The 17899-nt window shown below is 41.9% G+C and overlaps 1 protein-coding gene across 1 annotated transcript; it reads left to right on the top strand.

Moving 5' to 3' along the window:
- The first annotated feature begins 609 nt into the window (after window positions 1-609).
- On the top strand, window positions 610-16404 carry acvr2aa (activin A receptor type 2Aa). Its single transcript, XM_050048750.1, has 11 exons — window positions 610-1536; window positions 5768-6011; window positions 6407-6522; window positions 6656-6810; window positions 9083-9226; window positions 9820-9963; window positions 10598-10743; window positions 10820-10934; window positions 11285-11423; window positions 11536-11666; window positions 11788-16404. Exons 1-11 carry the CDS (start codon window positions 1482-1484, stop codon window positions 11980-11982), a joined length of 1584 nt encoding a protein of 527 aa, XP_049904707.1. The 5' UTR covers window positions 610-1481; the 3' UTR covers window positions 11983-16404.
- The last annotated feature ends 1495 nt before the right edge of the window (window positions 16405-17899 follow it).

Here is a 17899-nt window from a genome sequence, read left to right as displayed (position 1 = left end):
GAGAGAGAGAGAGAGAGAGAGAGAGAGAGAGAGAGAGAGAGAGAGAGAGAGAGAGTTCAGATATCTCGCTTAGATGCTGTGAAGTGGTTTGTCCTTTCATTCGTTACCTGCCTGTACATGCTAACATCATGTATGCAGTGGTTTAGTGGAGCGTATGCTCTTTGTGTAACCACCTCTTTTTTTCTATCCATTTACAGAATACCTATCACCCATAACGCCACTGGACTATAAAGCAGAGTAACACTTCTTCCACAGTAACCTCTCTATCTACATAGCTGTACACCCGCCTCCTCAGCTACCATTACACCATGGGATGTATGTACAGTATGTGACGGTTTGTCCTTTAATTGGTGACCTGTCTCTAAACACTGACATCATGTATGTACAGTAGTACACTATGGTTTGACAGGGGGCGGTGCTTCTCTCTGACAGGGGGCGGTGCTTCTCTCTGACAGGGGGCGGGGCCTTCTCGACATTCCAGCCGTCCTGCGTCAGGACGCCGCACGGGATTGGGGGAAGAATCCGTGTCGAGCTCTTTCCACGCAGCCTATTGGCTCATCCTGGTGTCAGTCACGTGATCCTCACCGCTCTGACAGATTACTATGGAAGAAGGTGAAAAAAAAAACAAAAAACCAAAATAATCTGAGGGGCGGCCATCTTGCCTGTGCTCGTTCAGGACAGAGTGGAAGTGAGGACGAGACGAACCCAGCGGGGAGCACCGATCCTCGGATGTTTATCTCGGTCCACTCCGGGCTCATTTACGCTAACGGAGGCCTGTGTGGTTCTGTTTGCGGTTTGTGGTTCACCTCCTCGGTATCCAGGCAGGAAACCACTCCGACTTTTAGCTTCGGAGCTAAGCTAACAGCTAGCCGGGCCAGCTAGCTGTCCGGTGACCGAGCTGTGGTCGTCAGAGGCGGCTCAACGGCGGCAGCTTCGCTCGGTGGACTCTGACCTCGGATCTTATTTCACACGTTAACATGTTGTGAACACGGTCGGTTGAGCTGTGTGGAGACAAAGTGGAGGTTTGTGTATCTGCAGCTAACGGGAGTTAGCGACGGTTATTTAGCTCGACTTAATCCCGCTTCAGAAATCAGTGCAAACCGATGAAAATGTGCAGTTTGACACCAGAGAAGAAGAAGAAGGCTGTTTATCTGCTGCATGCTGCACACACCCGGACTGTCACACGCCAACAATGACTTTAACTTTAGCCGTTATTACACCGTGAAGAAACACCGTTTGATCCCAAAGTCAGCTGATATAAACGGCTGTGTCCGCCTCTCTCACCGGGCCTGTCCTCACACACACCGGTTACATCTGCAGCTCCGTGTCCTGGAAATGTGTCATATTTTATCACGGTAAACCGGGACTGCATCAGATGTGTAGCCGGTACTCGGTGTCCTCTACACGGAGCAGTTAAAGGGACGTGAGAATCCACGTTGGGATTAACAGTAAAATTAAGAATTCCTGTCTTTGGATCCACAATGGGATCAGCCACCAAACTGGCCTTCAGTGTCTTCCTCATCTCCTGCTCCTCAGGTGAGTCTACCTGGCTGCAAACTAAGGAACTGTTCTGTATTTATCAGAGGAGGAGGGTGGCTGGGGTGTGACCCTCCTTGAAGCCCCAAATATTATTGCTTGAACCTCCCTGAGTGACTGGGGAAACGTGCATGACCCTCCCTCCACCATACATTAAGTTATTCGAGCTTTAAAACTTAACCTTCGATGTTTAAAGGTAAAGAGAAGATGAAATCCTGGAGTTGAAAAAAAAAGCCATTTTGTGTGGTTGGTTTCGTGCAGACGGTTTATAGTTGGCCAAATTTGAGATGTGGAATAGTGATGTTGATGAAATATCACTATCAAGAGCTCAGATTTATTTATTTAATGATGATCTGTATAGGGACTAGTATGTAGCATACATAATGTCACACACCACAGCATTTATAGCCTGAGCTAATCTGCAATGCCCGTCCATAGCTGGGCCTTAAATTACAAAGGACTCAGCAACAAGAACACAAGTAACAGTGCAAGGTACAAACAACAATAAAAGCACAGACAGAAAAATACAAGATACAACTGCAATACCTAACTTCCACCATAGAATAGGAAGCACCAGATTAGTCATTGATTATGTTGTTTCTCTGACAGAAGTATTTGTCCCACATGATGTGTCCAAAGACTGTCGGAAGTTTGAAAATCCAATGATAATTTCTGTTTTTGCAGATTCCAGCTATGATAAATAATGTAGTTTTGGCGATGCCAGTGTCGCCGCCATATTGGAGAGTCAAGGACTTGCCTATAAACAAATGACAGTAAACAAGAGTTGTGTTTTTTCTTCATAAAAAGCACTATAACATTTATATTTCTCAACTGATATCAGTAACTCATTTTTATATTATTGGGTTTATGAGCTACATGTAGCAGAGAAAAAAGGTTTGTCTCCAGTTAATTATAATCTATATATTTTAGTTATAATCGCTGCTGCACACTCAGGAGAGGAGTGTGTGTGTTGGGCTAACGTGAGCTGAATTGCTGACGTGGGGTTGAAAACTACCCGAGGGCATTGTCGTCATGAGGAATTGTAAAAACTCAACTTTGTCAAACATGGATTTGACTTATTTTCCTTGGTTAATACTTGTGGAGATGTCCCTATAGAATATGATTTAATGTTGAACCACAGAACGTTTGATCTAGCTAGCGTGCTAGCCAGCTAACACTGTCTGCTAATCATCAACTCCTTGATCACAACAGAAAATAGTAACTTTCACTACTGCTCATTTTAGGAAGGAATCCTGTTATTTGTTTAGATCATCAAACGGACAATAGATCATTGATATTGGGCATGATGTCAAGCTCACATCCCAGCTACATCAGCCGATAGATCACATGATTCCTTTCTATGCAACCAACTGGCAAATCTCATTCAGGGCGCCCTATTTAAACTGCTCTGGCCTGCCTACTGTTGCTGCTTACTTCGCAAACCACTTTGCAACCTGCCTCCACCCCAGCTCCTCCTTTTCATGCTGTGTCTGACTCATCGATGTCATTTCTGTTTGTCATTGACACTGCTCTGTTCTGTTCCCGGGGAGGTCTTTGCTGTAGCCTTAGGCTTTCCATATAGGCGCATGGAAGGGCAGGAAGGTTTACTCTTTCTGCCTCAGGCTTTCCAAGTAGGAGTTTGAAAGAGGCTTTCTGTGTAGGCCTAGGAAAGGCAGAGAGGCCCCAGAACAGAGCCCTACCGCCAAATATAATACTGCAAAGTAAAGTTTTCTTTGACTAAAGTGTTCCATCCTGACTGAAATTTGTTTCTGGCTGCCAGTTATCAGCAATAGCTAACATGGCTAGCATGCTGACTTTAGCACATAAACATTATCAAGCCTTTAATTTTTCAAGGTGCCTGTATGCAGACAGGAGCTGGCTCTGGATCTAGTGGTTTTGAGCTAGCACTGGATCTGACGGTTTTGAACTGGCTCTAAATCTGGTGATTTTAAGCTGGCTCTGGATCCGGTGGTTTTAAACTAGCTCTGGATCTGTTGGTTTTGAACTGGCTCTGGATCTGGTGGTTTTGAACTGGCTGTGGATCCAGTGGTTTTGAACTGGCTCTAAATTTGGTGGTTTTAAGCTGGCTCTGGATCCGGTGGTTTTAAACTAGCTCTTGATCTGTTGGTTTTGAGTTGGCTCTGGATCTGGTGGTTTTAAACTAGCTCTTGATCTGTTGGTTTTGAGTTGGCTCTGGATCTGGTGGTTTTGAACTGGCTCTGGATCTAGCCGTTTAAAGCTGGCTCCGGATGCAGTGGTTTTGAGCTAGCTCTTGATCTGGCAGTTGTGAGCTGGCTGTGGGGCTGTTGCTCGAACTACAGATTGTATGTCTGCTTTTTTGTATGTTCGTAACCATGGACACAAAGAGCAAAGAAGTGGATTGAGAGAGTGAGACCCGCCCCTCTGTTTCTCTCCTCCTTTAACTTAATGTTTAGCTTTGATATGAGATCAATTGTTACCATTCAGTTGTCATATTGTTTCCTGTGGAAAAACGGCCAATCATCATCATCACGTCACCCACCAGCGGGAGGGTTTTTATGGTCTGGGTTTTCTACCTGTTTTCTCTGTAATGTAGCACCAGTTTGAAAAGTATTTATGTCCGTCTGCTGCAGAAAAAGTCCAGTTTAATAAGAAGATCGGGGTCCTGTATCACCCTGTTGGGATTTATATGGCTGTAATGACCTGTGGCTGTATGTGATCTCTTACTTAATAGTTTCCACTTCCTGTGATGGACCTGAATGTGCACTGAGTCTATAGCTCAGTCGACTCTTTCACAGCTGCAGTTCTGTTCCTGATCATTGAAAAACACACTGAAGCAGTTTGTTGTGGAGGTGAACACCTGTAACACCTGTTTACCTCCATCATCACATCATCATCATCTGCAGTAGCAATAATAACAATATTTTTTATACCAAATACTTTGACGTGGATATTGTGGAGTTGACTGTTGGTGCTTTGTCTAAATATTGATTCAATGATCAATAATCATCAGTAATGTGGATATAATGATAAACAACGGAACAGTCATCACTTTACTGTAATGCCGCCTTTAAAACCAGGAAGAGACAACACTGACCACGTTTCCAAAATCTACCATCATATCTAGTCTCATATCAATATGATATCAATATACTGCCCAGCCTTACTGTTAGGTGTTCCCCTCCTGTTCTGAGCATGCTCAGATGTTTCCACAGCCAACAGCTGAGTGCTTATCGATCAGTTTCTGACAGCATGTTAATATTACTGGATATTACATAATAATCAATCGGCTGATCACACCTGCAGCTTTTATTACCAGGTGGAGGGTTTCTTTCTCCACAGTATGTTCTTACAGGCTAGTTTGAAGGTGTAGTTTAGATTTTTTTTTGAAGTAGGGTTGTATGAGGTCGTAGTTTTACCTACAGTATATGTCGGACATGGAAGCTAAGCAATGTGCTGCTGAGGGCCGGCAACAAAATGTATTTCAGACACCTAAAAAAATCCATATCAGTTTTAGTGTACGCCATATTTAGTGTATTTTCATCACTTTACCTTAAAGTCAGACTGTGATGTCCAATGAAGCTGTTGTGTCGCTCTCTACAAAGCCAGACTCCATTGAGAAAAACAGAGATTTAACATCATTGAACACAGGAGCTGCTGATCTAGTGCTGCCTCCAGTTAGTCAATTTGTGTTATTTGGTGTTTTAAAGGGTTAATTCAGAGTCAGGGGCACACTGAGCTCCATCTGCTGTAAATAATCAGTACCTCATACAACCCCTCTTCAAAAATCTTAACTATCCTTTTAATCTCCAGTTTATTATCTTGTAAAATCATCATCATGTCTGAGTGATCATGTCACAGTGAGCACAGTTTATCTCACTGTTTGATCACTATAAACTGTGGAGGAGTAGTGACCTCCCTGTAAGACCACCCTCAGGTAAAACGAGCCCAGACGTCCCAGCCTGTCACCTGGTGCTGAGGAGGATCTTCAAAGTAAAACTCCTCGAGGATACTCAAAGTGTGATAGTAGTACCAGGATCAGTGAGATGAATACTGATGATAGATAACAGAATACAGACATGTGCCATGATTAATTAGCCCCTCATTATTCTCTGTTAATAACAATCAGTTTGAACGTCAGTGATCATGTGACAGATCGCTCCGTCTGGTATTGATCGTATCGACACACAGAGGCAGGTCAGGCTTCTGATCACATCGTCTGACCCTAGTTTCTCCGCTGTCTCGTCATCAGGTGCCATCCTGGGCCGCTCAGACACTCAGAAGTGCGTCCACTACAACTACAGCCCTTCCTCCTCCTCCTCCTCCTCCTCGTCCTCCTCAGCGTTGGGGAGTCGGGGGAACCTCAGCGGGGTGGTCACCTGCTCCGGAGAGAAAGATAAGAGACTTCACTGCTTCGCCACCTGGAAGAACGTCTCTGGAGTGGTTCAGGTGGTCAAACAGGGCTGCTGGCTGGACGATGTCAACTGTTACGACAGGTAAGTGGTTACCATGACGACCATAGGATGGTAGAAGAACTTGTTTTTCTGTCTCAGACCAGCTAACAATATATACTGACAGTAACCAGTGTTGAACCATTGGACGTAACCAGACCCCCAGAAGCGCCGCTTATCCTTGCCACCAATTTTTCCCAGTTGCCACTCAGAGTACTGCAGCAAAAAAATACCCCACGACCCAAAAATCATCCCGATCATGAAATCGCCAAAAGTGTGATTAGAATTTAAAAAATCTACTTTTATTGGAGACCTGCTTAAATGACCATCTGTGAGTCTCAGGGACTCATTAAACACATACCAACATCAGTGATTACATCATGCTCTTCTTCTCTGGAGGACAGAGAGTCTCTATAAATGTTCTGCTTCTTCTGCTGCAGGAGTGAATGTGTGGAGAGGAAAGATGCTCCTGAAGTCTTCTTCTGCTGCTGTGAAGGAAGTTTGTGCAACGACAAGTTCTTCTACAGCCCTGACAGCTACCTGCCACCAGTAACAAGTAAGATACCTGTCCACATGCTCACCTGTTCACCTGCTCATCTGTGTCTGTGTGTGTAAAACCATGTTGTCATTGCAGTTTTGTAATTTAATACATTGACTTTCATTTTTTGTCCCTATCCGTGTTGCCGTAGCGACGAACAAACCAGTGACTCAGAAGACTCCAGTGCTGACCACTCTGATGTACTCGCTGGTTCCCATCATGGCTGTAACCGCCATCGTCCTCATCTCCTTCTGGATGTACCGTCACCACAAACTGGCCTACCCACCTGTCCTGGTGCCCACACAGGTGAGATAAACACAATACCTATCAGAACCAGACCTGCAGACCTGCAGACCTGTACCTGAGTTTCAAACCTGTAATCATCATTCGGAAAGCTGCAGTCTAATCATTTACATGAAGATATTGAAATGTTGAAGTGTCCAAGTCAAGTTAAACATAAACAACAAACCTGAAGTGATGTAGACATCACCTGGAGGAGCTGTATGTGAGGACACACATGTCTGAATCAATTGGTTCGGACATTAAACTGACGTTATCCATTTAGCTCGCACTGAAAGTCTGTGTAATGTCCGATTGAGCCCATGTATGAACAGAGCCAGAGAATTCACAGCATAGGCGTGTTGATGATGTTTCTATCATGCTGCTCGTACAAACCAGAAGAAAACAAACATCCCCAGTTGATGAAGGGTCATTTTCTCAAGTAGCTGCAGAGATAAAGAGATTCTGGTACTTATGTCGGTAAGGGCCGATGCCAAAATCGTCACACAAATTCAAGGAACGGCAGGAGACTCTGTTCTTAATGACCAAATTATGAACCATCAACGTGACAGCGATTAGCCAAAACCAAACTGAATTATTTACAGTAGGTGAGAATGTTTGTGACACAGACAGTCCAGTGTTGTGTGCCACGTGTGAAAGAGAAACTCTGGACAAAAGCCCCGACCCTGTAGTCTGGAGTTGATATCAGAAAACAGCTAAGATAAACTCTCAGATCAGGTGAATCTGTGTATTTCTTCTTCTTCTCTGACTCTGTGAACTGTTTCTGCCTCTCAGCACGCCTTTCATATAATGATCGAGGTAAGAAGTTTAAACGTTGCATTGTCTCACCGCCACCTCATCACTGGTTTCATTTAATGTTTCTCCTGTTTTTGGGTTTAATTTTGCATCTTTATCGTCCTGCAGCCTGACCTTTCTTTTGTTTTGCTGCCACTTTATTTTTGTTTACTCTCTGTGTTGGTTGTTGATGTTGTTTACAACAGATCATGTCTCTATTTGTTGATCAGTAGATGTGCATGATTGATATGAATTTGTTAGAACGCTGGTTGAGCCTCAGTAAAGTTGCATTTATACATCTGTGTTCAGGATTTACAAAGTACCTACGGCGGCTATGTGTTTTTATTTATATTTATTTTTATTTTATTGATTTAATCCATGTTTAACTAGGTGTTTTGTGTCTCTGGGGCTACATCATATACTCTGAGGTCGCTTTGTAGTCTCTGAGGTTATATCGTAGTCTCTGAGGTTATGTCGTAGTCTCTGAGGTCTCATCGTAGTCTCTGAGGTCTCATCGTAGTCTCTGAGGTTATATCGTAGTCTCTGAGGTCTCATCGTAGTCTCTGAGGTTACATCGTAGTCTGAGGTCTCATCGTAGTCTCTGAGGTTACATCGTAGTCTCTGAGGTTACATCATAGTCTCTGAGGTTATATCGTAGTCTCTGAGGTCTCATCGTAGTCTCTGAGGTCTCATCGTAGTCTCTAAGGTCTCATCGTAGTCTCTAAGGTCACATCGTAGTCTCTGAGGTTACATTGTAAACTCTGAGGTTACATCGTAGTCTCTGAGGTCTCATCGTACACTCTGAGATCACATCGTAGTCTCCGAGGTCTCATCGTAGTCTCTGGGGTCTCATCATAGTCTCTAAAGTTATATCGTAGTCTCTGAGGTCTCATCGTAGTCTCTAAGGTCTCATCGTAGTCTCTAAGGTTACATCGTAGTCTTTGAGGTTACATTGCAGTCTCTGAGGTCTTATCGTAGTCTCTGAGGTCACATCGTAGTCTCTGAGGTCTCATCGTAGTCTGTGAAGTCTCATCGTAGTATGATTTATCATCATGGTCTACAAGGTTTCATCATAGTCTCTGAGGCTACACCATATACTCAGGTCTTAATCGTAGTCTCTGAGGTCTCATCATAGTCTCTGAGGTCTCATCGTAGTCTCTGAGGCTACACCGTATACTCAGGTCTTAATCGTAGTCTCTGAGGTCTCATCGTAGTCTCTGAGGTCACATCGTAGTCTCTGAGGTCACATCGTAGTCTCTGAGGCCTCATCGTATACTCAGGTCTTAATCGTAGTCTCTGAGGCTACACTGTATACTCATGTCTCATCGTAGTCTCTGAGGTCACATCGTAGTCTCTGAGGTTACATCGTAGTCTCTGAGGCTACACCGTATACTCAGGTCTTAATCGTAGTCTCTGAGGCTACACTGTATACTCATGTCTCATCGTAGTCTCTGAGGTCACATCGACCACACTCACTAAGTTTGTGTCCATGACTCTGTTCCAGGACCCCGGCCCGATGCCCCCCTCCCCCATCCTGGGTCAGAAGCCACTGCAGTTACTGGAGATCAAAGCCAGGGGGCGCTTCGGCTGCGTGTGGAAGGCTCAGCTGCTCAGTGAATATGTGGCTGTCAAAATCTTCCCCATCCAGGTATGTACTCTCCAAGCTGCCTCGAACACACCATCATCCATCACATACACGCCATTGGTTGAATCCATGACTGTCCAGTGAATTACAGATATTCTCTGTGGTTAAAATCAGCAGCTGACACTGAGCTAAAACAAAATCAAATCTTGTTTCTGATGGATTCAGTGGATAGTTAAGGAAAGAAGCTGCTCTGTACTTCCTGTGGTTGATGTTACTTCCTGTTCCTGTTCACCGTGCTGCCACAGCTTCAGTCAAACACATATACATATCTACACTACACACTGTGCACATACTCAGAGGCAGTTTGAACCACTGAATCCTCCCACACACAAACACTGCTGTCAGAGTGTGTGTGTGTGGTCAGTTGAGGTCAGGGGGAGTTTCCTGGATGCTGATTGGCTGAGGACCCAGTCAGCCTCAGGGGGGATTAAAGCTGTGAGCTGTAAGACTGAACACACACATAGAGACACACAGACACACACGCTGCTCTTTATTAATGTCTGTAAGAAGTGGGAATAAAGCACTGGAGCTGATGAATGAAGTGATGCGTCACACAAGTCGTGACCTTTGACCTCTGTTTGTTTGTGTACGTGCAGCACAAGCAGTCGTGGCAGAACGAGTACGAGATCTTCAACCTGAACGGGATGAGACACGAAAACCTGCTGCAGTTCATGGGAGCCGAGAAGAGAGGGAATAACATGGAGCTGGAGCTGTGGCTCATCACCGCCTACCATGAGAAGGTGCTGCCTCCTGCTGGACACACACAGAACTGCAGCACAAACATTAATCACATCTTATTAAATCAAATAAATATTAAACTGTGAAACAAGACAGGTTCAAATCTGTCTTCATTAATCAACTCTTTTGTTTACTATTGATATTTAGCATTATTATTTTTATTTTTTAGTTTATTTGCATGCAGTGTTGGGTGTACGTCATTATTTATTAATATTAAACAACCGTTTTATCATTTATAAAATTAATTTAAAGTATAAATGATAATGTAAATAATCAAAATAATAATAAAACATTTATAAATTATTTTTCTAAAAATAAATAATTCTCAAAATATAGGATGGTGACTTTTTATATACAATATAATAATAATAATAATAATAATAATAAAAAATAAAGATATATAATGAAAATATATAAACACTATACATATGTTTATGTGTGTAAAAAGAAAATCTATACTGTAATATACAGACTAATATATGAGTTTAGATTGTTTCATCTGTGCTGGTCTCCGATCAGTTTTGTTCAGGTTCATGTAGTGTCCCATGTGACGCTCACAGGTGGAGCAGGTGTTCAAGTCAAACACCATAAGGTCATGTGACGTGAGGTCATGTCCTGCGCTCTGTGTTCTCTCAGGGTTCTCTGACAGACTACCTGAAGGCCAACGTCCTCTCCTGGTCTGAACTGTGCCTCATCGCTCAGTCCATGTCGCGAGGTCTCGCCTATCTGCACGAAGACATCCCTGGACACAAGGACGGACACAAACCTGCCGTCGCACACAGGTACACACACACACACACACAGGTACAGATGCAGCCCTGTCAGAAAGAGGTCTCACCCTGCGTGTGTTTTTTTCAGGGACTTTAAGAGTAAGAACGTGCTGCTGAAGTCAAACCTGACCGCCTGCATCGCTGACTTTGGCCTCGCTCTCAGGTTTGAGGCAGGGAAATCTCCTGGAGACACACATGGACAGGTGAGTCCACCTGAGAGAGGACACCTGTTACAGTCTCAGTGTTCCTGGCTCTTTATATCATACACTTCCTGTCTCACCTCATCATCAACACGCAGGTGATTCAGACAGTTACAGGAATCAGTAAATGACAGAGAACAAAGAGTCTATGGCCAAAACAGAGCTCTCACTCTGTACCTGCATCTCTGACCATTTTAAACTCTCTGTACTCACAGAACAATTTGTTACAGCTGAATAAAGTTTATTGAAATGAGAGTGATGTCACCACACAGGAGAGAGTACCTGCATCAGCTCTGTGTTTCAGTGTCTAGAGACATACACCAGTTGTTAAAAGGTCTCTGTTTGTGTTCCAGGTGGGGACCAGGAGGTACATGGCCCCGGAGGTCCTGGAGGGAGCCATTAACTTCCAGAGAGACGCCTTCCTGAGGATAGACATGTACGCTGTGGGTCTGGTGCTGTGGGAGCTCGCCTCGCGCTGCAAAGCTGCAGACGGTAAGATCCAAGATAATGTCCGAGGCTGCACTTCATCATCACCGTCTGTTTCTGTGGTGATGTCTCTGTGACTGTCCCCGTCTCTGATGGTCCCCCCCTGTCTCTGGTCCAGGTCCGTTGGACGAGTACATGCTGCCGTTTGAGGAGGAGGTGGGTCAGCATCCGTCTCTAGAGGACATGCAGGAGGTGGTCGTCCACAAGAAGCTGAGACCAACGCTCAGAGAGTGCTGGCAGAAACATGCTGTGAGTCAGACTGCATTACCCATAATACACCACTCACATCTTGCCTATAATACACCGTGTTTGTGGATGTTTCCGTCTGTGTGTTGTTCCGACCGTGTTGTGGATGTCTCCGTCTCCTCAGGGTCTGGCGGTGCTCTGTGAGACCATCGAGGAATGCTGGGATCACGAGGCTGAAGCTCGGCTGTCGGCCGGCTGCGTGGAGGAGCGCGTCGTTCAGATGCAGCGGCAGACGAGCGTCACGGGGCCAGAGGAGATCGTCACGGTCGTCACCATGGTTACCAACGTGGACTACCCGCCTAAAGAGTCGAGCCTATGACGAGGCGGAGGACCAATCAGAATGGAGCAGGGACTCCCTCTGTGAGCGGCTTCGGTCTCTGACCGGACACTCAGGTGACCTGCTGGGCGGTCAGGTGACCTCCGGTTGCAGGTGAGCCTCAGACTGATGAGGACAACATGGCGGAGAGTCTCTCTCTCTCTCTCTCTCTCCGCAGGGTGAGCCACACTGATGTCCACCCTCTGACATCAGTTCCTGTTTTGTATTACAAAATAAAAGACTTCCTGGACAGAGTTTTTCTACGAGATAATGTGACGTTTGAGAATAAAAAGGGCGACTGTAGTTTTTAGACACATGCTGTTCTCCGTTTGTCTGAATGATGCCAACAACAAACAGCTTCTGAATGTCTCTATCACTGCTGTATATAAATATACAGATTATTATTATTATCATATATATATATACAGATATATTTACATCGTCAGCTGAGAGTTTAATAATCAGGTTATTGATCCAGACGGATCTTTCGTCAGACGTTTGCTCGTTGAGGAGAAAGTGGAGTCGACACTGACGGAGTTGGAAGATTGTAACGTTTAATGAACTAAAGTCAAAGAAATAACAAGAAATATAACAAATATTCAGCCTTCGTTTATTTATTAATTAAAGTATGATCACAGTTAAGAACAGAGGTTGGGTATCGTTTAGTTTTCTCTGATACTGCTGCTAAAACCATTAAAAAACAATGTTAAGGACGTGAAAGAAGTTTTATTACAAAGGCAAATAAAACTTAAAACTAAACGAGTTAATATAAATATGTAGGAATAAAAAACACTATTAACAAACTCACACCATTAACAAAAGAAATCTAAACACTAAGAACAGTTACAACAGAGTTGGGATCAAAAACTCGCAGCTGAGATCGTCGCTACAATAAAAAAACCTGCTCCACCTTAACAGCCTGGTCAGGTTCCAGCACTTCTGGCACAGACTTCTCTGTGGTGATTGGACACGCTGTGTTCAGGTCGTACAGGAAGCGGTTCAATGTTTTAGCACCTATGCTAATTAATAATGTTGAAGGCAAACCAGTGTTTTATTCTGTAAATTAATTCTCCTTTAACGAGACTTTATTTTTCAGATTCAACATTTAAAACGTCAGAAAAACTGGTCTGTTTATGAAACTTCTGAGACGTTTGAGAAACTGAACTTTTGTAAAGTGCCGTCACTCTGCTGCAACAAACTGCATTAAAGAATCAGTCTGTTCCACTGTCGAAACATTAATCAATAAATGTGATTAATACGTCTTCTTAAATAAATAAATATCACAGTTAAGATTCAAGAAAACACTAAGGATTGATTATTTTCAATCCGTCAGTAAGAGTCTGAAAACTGTCACATATTTCACTGTTTTATTTATTAAATTACTCATCATGAGGATAATGATCAATAATCAGTCGTGTTTCACTTTATTTTATTGATTTTAAAAGTGAAATCATGTCTGATTTAAAAGTTTCTCCGTATTCAAAATCAAATCATGTTTTTTAATGACTTGTGTCGAGTTTGTTCAGTTTGAGATTGAAGTCCTTCAGATTTAAAGATTAAATGTGTCGAGAAGAAAAAGATTAGAAAGTGAAACACTAAAGATGAATAATAAATAAAGATGAGTTATAAATAAATCCTGGTCAGGTTTGCAGTGAATATTAAAAGCATGACTTTATTACTTTACTTTTATTTTCTAAAAATCTCTGTTTGGTTACTTCCTGTTTGTGGTTTGTTCTGACAAAATAAAGTTTTTAACATCTTAAAAAAATTCATTAATATATATGTTTTATTCTGAATTGATTGTAACGAGTATCAGGATGAATTTCTAAAGTCGTCTGGACAAAAAACAAATAATTTGAACCTGAAAAGCCAAAACACAAATAATTATTTCTAAACTGAATCTGAAAGATATGAAGAAATGTAAATTATAAAAATTGAACTTGTAGATTATAAATAATTAAACTGGAGGACAGAAAGAAATGTAAGAAATGTAACTGGAGGATATAAAGATGTAAAAATTATAAATATATAAAGTTTTATCAAAGAGTTGAATTTATTGATTTTGTATTTTGACTCTTCCGATGATGTTTGTCGGCTCCGTTTGTTTTCTAAACGTCTCAGGAAAGATGTTGTCTGTCCCGCCGCTCATTACCCAGCAGGCCTTTCTCTGCTTTGAATCGGCGTCACGTTCATGTCTCTTTATTTCGGAAGATGAACAAGTTGATATTGTCTCTGTTTAAAACTGGAAAAGTTTGAATTTGGAACAAAACAATCTGCTGACTTTTAGTCGCAGCTCGAAATCGTTGCGTCTCTGATTTTTGAACGATGAAGTCTTGGTGACGTGATCGAACGTGACGTTCAGTGGTCGTCTTGTGTAAATTGTAAATCAGAGCGTCAGACGAATCCACTATGAACCACAAATAGAGATGTTCAGGGACCCATAGGAAATCAGAAGACTTTGACCTTTTCACCTCGCTGCAGTCTGATTTTATAAAAGCTCTAGCAGAGCGTCGTCACACTGGTCTCCAGTCTGACGGTCTGCTCCTCCTCCTCCTCTTTCTTCTTCTTCTTCTTCTCTCAGTGTTTTTAAAGACCAAGTGTTCATATTCAGACAGAAGAAGAAGTCGTTATCTGACAGGAAGCCAAACGACGGAACAGTTTGTACATATGAATGTTGATTTTAGCATGAGTTTGTTTTTTAAAAAAGATAAAAAAAAATCTTTATAATGTTAATATGACAGATAGATTTTATATGACGATGATGATGATGATGATGGTACTGTACAAATGATAAACTATCTGGGTTTTATGTTGAAAACTCACAACACTAACTTCCTGTGGAGGAAGATGTGCGTGCGTGCGTGTGTGTGTGCGTGCGTGTGTGTTAGATACCTCAGACTTCCCTGCTGGTGCTCACCTCACGACATCATCATGACATAATTGTGACATCATCCTTCTTCTTCTCCGTCGTCGTTCAGGGCGACGACACAAATCTGACCCTCAGCTTCTCCTTCAGTTTCCTGTTTGGTTTTATTTCAATGTTTTATTTCACTTCATTATTTTGGTTCTTTGAACGTTTGGAAACAAAAAGTGAACTGAGAGAGCGTCACGTGTTTTATTGTCTTAAATCTACGAAGGCGACAGCTGGAGGCATCGTCGCGTTACGACCAGAGAGGTGTCGGAATTAGGAGAAACATAATCTGAGTAATAACAAGGGCTGCTCCTGACTGAGAATTTTCCTAGTCGACCAACAGTCGTCATTTAGGGCCATTAGTCGACTAGTTGCCGCATGTTTACGATACTAATGTAATGATTAAATGATATATTTTGGTGGTTTGAGTTGAAGGTGTGAGAAAGAACAGTATCAGTAACATTGTTAACCGCAGGTACCAGCCCTGGAAATTAACCTGACTCCTGTCTGACTGCTGAGCGTAGACACTTCCTGTGTCTGTCCTTTCAAATTAAAGTCCCATATGGTCCAGTCATATAGGTTTTGATTTATTTTGACAAGGTGCACCTTCTAATAGAGTTTCATATTTGGCGACTAAGCAACCAATGAAATCTCGCCGACTAATGACCTTTTTGTTCAACGTTTGGTCGACCATTAGGAGGCAGCCCTACTAATTATAAAGTTTGGTGGTTTGTTTTATAAGAGTCCGTTACGACGTGACGCCTCCAGCTTCCTGTTCTTTGGTGAATTGAATTCTCGTCTATGAAATGTGTCTGAGTCGCTGAGTCTGAATAAATCTTTCAAACATGATGTTGAAGATTTTCTTTTGTTTATTATTCATTATGATTATTATTGTTCTAATGATTATTATTATTATCCATGACAGAGTTGGGATGTGGTGCTGCTGCTGCTTGGTGTGATGGAGCTGAACTCAGATCTGAACTCACGGTCCAGCAGGTCAAAGGTTAACGACTCATTTAGTTTAATCTGTCAGTTTTTTATTTTGCAGTTTGATGACAGACGGTATACGACTGCAGCTTTAAATATAAAACTTAACAAAAACAGTAAAATATTTTGTTACTGATAAAAATTAAATGACCGACAAAACTATGAAAAGTTTCCTTTTGAATAAAAACTAAAAGTCTGTCTCAATTTGAATTCATAAAAATAATAATAAGTTTGGTTTTCTTAACCTGCTGGACTGTGCAGTTCAGGTTGTTTTCAGTCTCCACTTATAAATAAACAATAAATAAATAAACAAAGCAGCAGTGTTTATGGATGTTGAGGAATAAGTTTGTTTGTTTTATATTCAAAATGAAAATATTGATGTTTGTATTTATTTCAGTATAAACTGATCCCTGAACAATGCGTTCACTGTCTGTCAGCAGTTTCTGTTCTTTCTATTTAACAGTTTGAGGGCTGGACGTTTGTTGAATATTGTAAATAAAGTACAGTGAATGCATCCTGCATCTGCATCCTGCATCCTGTCGTCTCTTCTTCTGCTACTCTTCATCCTGTCGTCTCTTCTCTTCTTCCTGTCTCTTCTTCTGCTACTCTTCATCCTGTCATCTCTTCTCTTCATCCTGTCATCTCTTCTTCTCTTCTTCCTGTCGTCTCTTCTGCTCTTCATCCTGTCGTCTCTTCTGCTCTTCATCCTCTCGTCTCTTCTTCTGCTCTTCATCCTGTTGTCTCTTCTTCCTCTCCTCTTCAACCTGTTGTTTCTATATATGTATCTATTCTTTCTTTCCAGGGCCTGACCAGAACAATATATTCAAAGCTCTTTGGTAGTGTGACAGCAGCAACATGGCAGAGGAAGAAGAAGACTGATAATAGATCAATATCCCTCCTCTTTTTTTCTTTCTTTCAATGTGACAATAATAGTGACAGTTTCAATGTGACGTTAAACATTTAAAGTTACGTCTAAATCTGACAAGTTTCATTCGTTATAAAAATGTCAGCATGACATTATTTAATCGAGATGAGAACAACTTCTATCCCAGGTAGAAGCTCATTTATACGGTCTGTGGTCAATGCGGGGGTCGAGCCTGCAGGAAGCTTTGATGAGGTCAGCTGCTTTAGTTCTGCCAAACTAAATCAAAATTTAAAAAGTCAATCTTATAAATGTGACAGAAGGTGTGTCCAGTACACACACATGAAAATGAGCCAGCTCTGACTATAAGCTTTATTAATGAGGCAAGTTATATTCTCAGAGTTAGAGTTCTGTCGAACTTCTCTCAGAGTTCTTTTAGGGTTCTATTAGAATTCTGTCAACTAAAGTTCTCTCAGAGTTCTTTGAGTTCTTTTAGGGTTCTATTAGAATTCTGTCAACTAAAGTTCTCTCAGAGTTCTTTTCGGGTTCTGTCAAACTAAAGTTCTTCCAGAGTTCTTTTAGGGTTCTATTAGAATTCTGTCAACTAAAGTTCTCTCGGAGTTCTTTTTGGGTTCTATTAGAATTCTGTCAACTAAAGTTCTCTCAGAGTTCTTTTAGGGTTCTGTCAGACTAAAGTTCTTCCAGAGTTCTTTTAGGGTTCTATTAGAATTCTGTCAACTAAAGTTCTCCCAGAGTTCTTTTAGGGTTCTATTAGAATTCTGTCAACTAAAGTTCTCTCAGAGTTCTTTTAGGGTTCTGTCAGACTAAAGTTCTTCCAGAGTTCTTTTAGGGTTCTATTAGAATTCTGTCAACTAAAGTTCTTCCAGAGTTCTTTTAGGGTTCTATTAGAATTCTGTCAACTAAAGTTCTCTCAGAGTTCTTTTTGGGTTCTATTAGAGCTCTGTCAGACTAAAGTTCTCTCAGAGTTCGTTTAGGGTTCTATTAGAGTTCTGTCAACTAAAGTTCTCTCAGAGTTCTTTTTGGGTTCTATTAGAGTTCTGTCAGACTAAAGTTCTTCCAGAGTTATTTTAGGGTTCTATTAGAATTCTGTCAACTAAAGTTCTCTCAGAGTTCTTTTTGGGTTCTATTAGAGTTCTGTT

This window comes from Epinephelus moara, chromosome 7 (genome assembly GCF_006386435.1).
Source record: "Epinephelus moara isolate mb chromosome 7, YSFRI_EMoa_1.0, whole genome shotgun sequence".
NCBI lineage: Eukaryota > Metazoa > Chordata > Actinopteri > Perciformes > Serranidae > Epinephelus > Epinephelus moara.
Note: the sequence above shows the minus strand (reverse complement) of the source record. Positions and strands in the feature narration are given on the sequence as shown.

Bases quoted from the DNA above. Each gene is read 5' to 3' on its own strand.
- acvr2aa (XM_050048750.1), top strand. From the start codon at position 1,482: ATGGGATCAGCCACCAAACTGGCCTTCAGTGTCTTCCTCATCTCCTGC. The intron at 6,811-9,082 runs GTGAGATAAACA...ACTCTGTTCCAG, and splicing joins CTGTCCTGGTGCCCACACAG to GACCCCGGCCCGATGCCCCC. The intron at 10,935-11,284 runs GTGAGTCCACCT...TTTGTGTTCCAG, and splicing joins CTGGAGACACACATGGACAG to GTGGGGACCAGGAGGTACAT.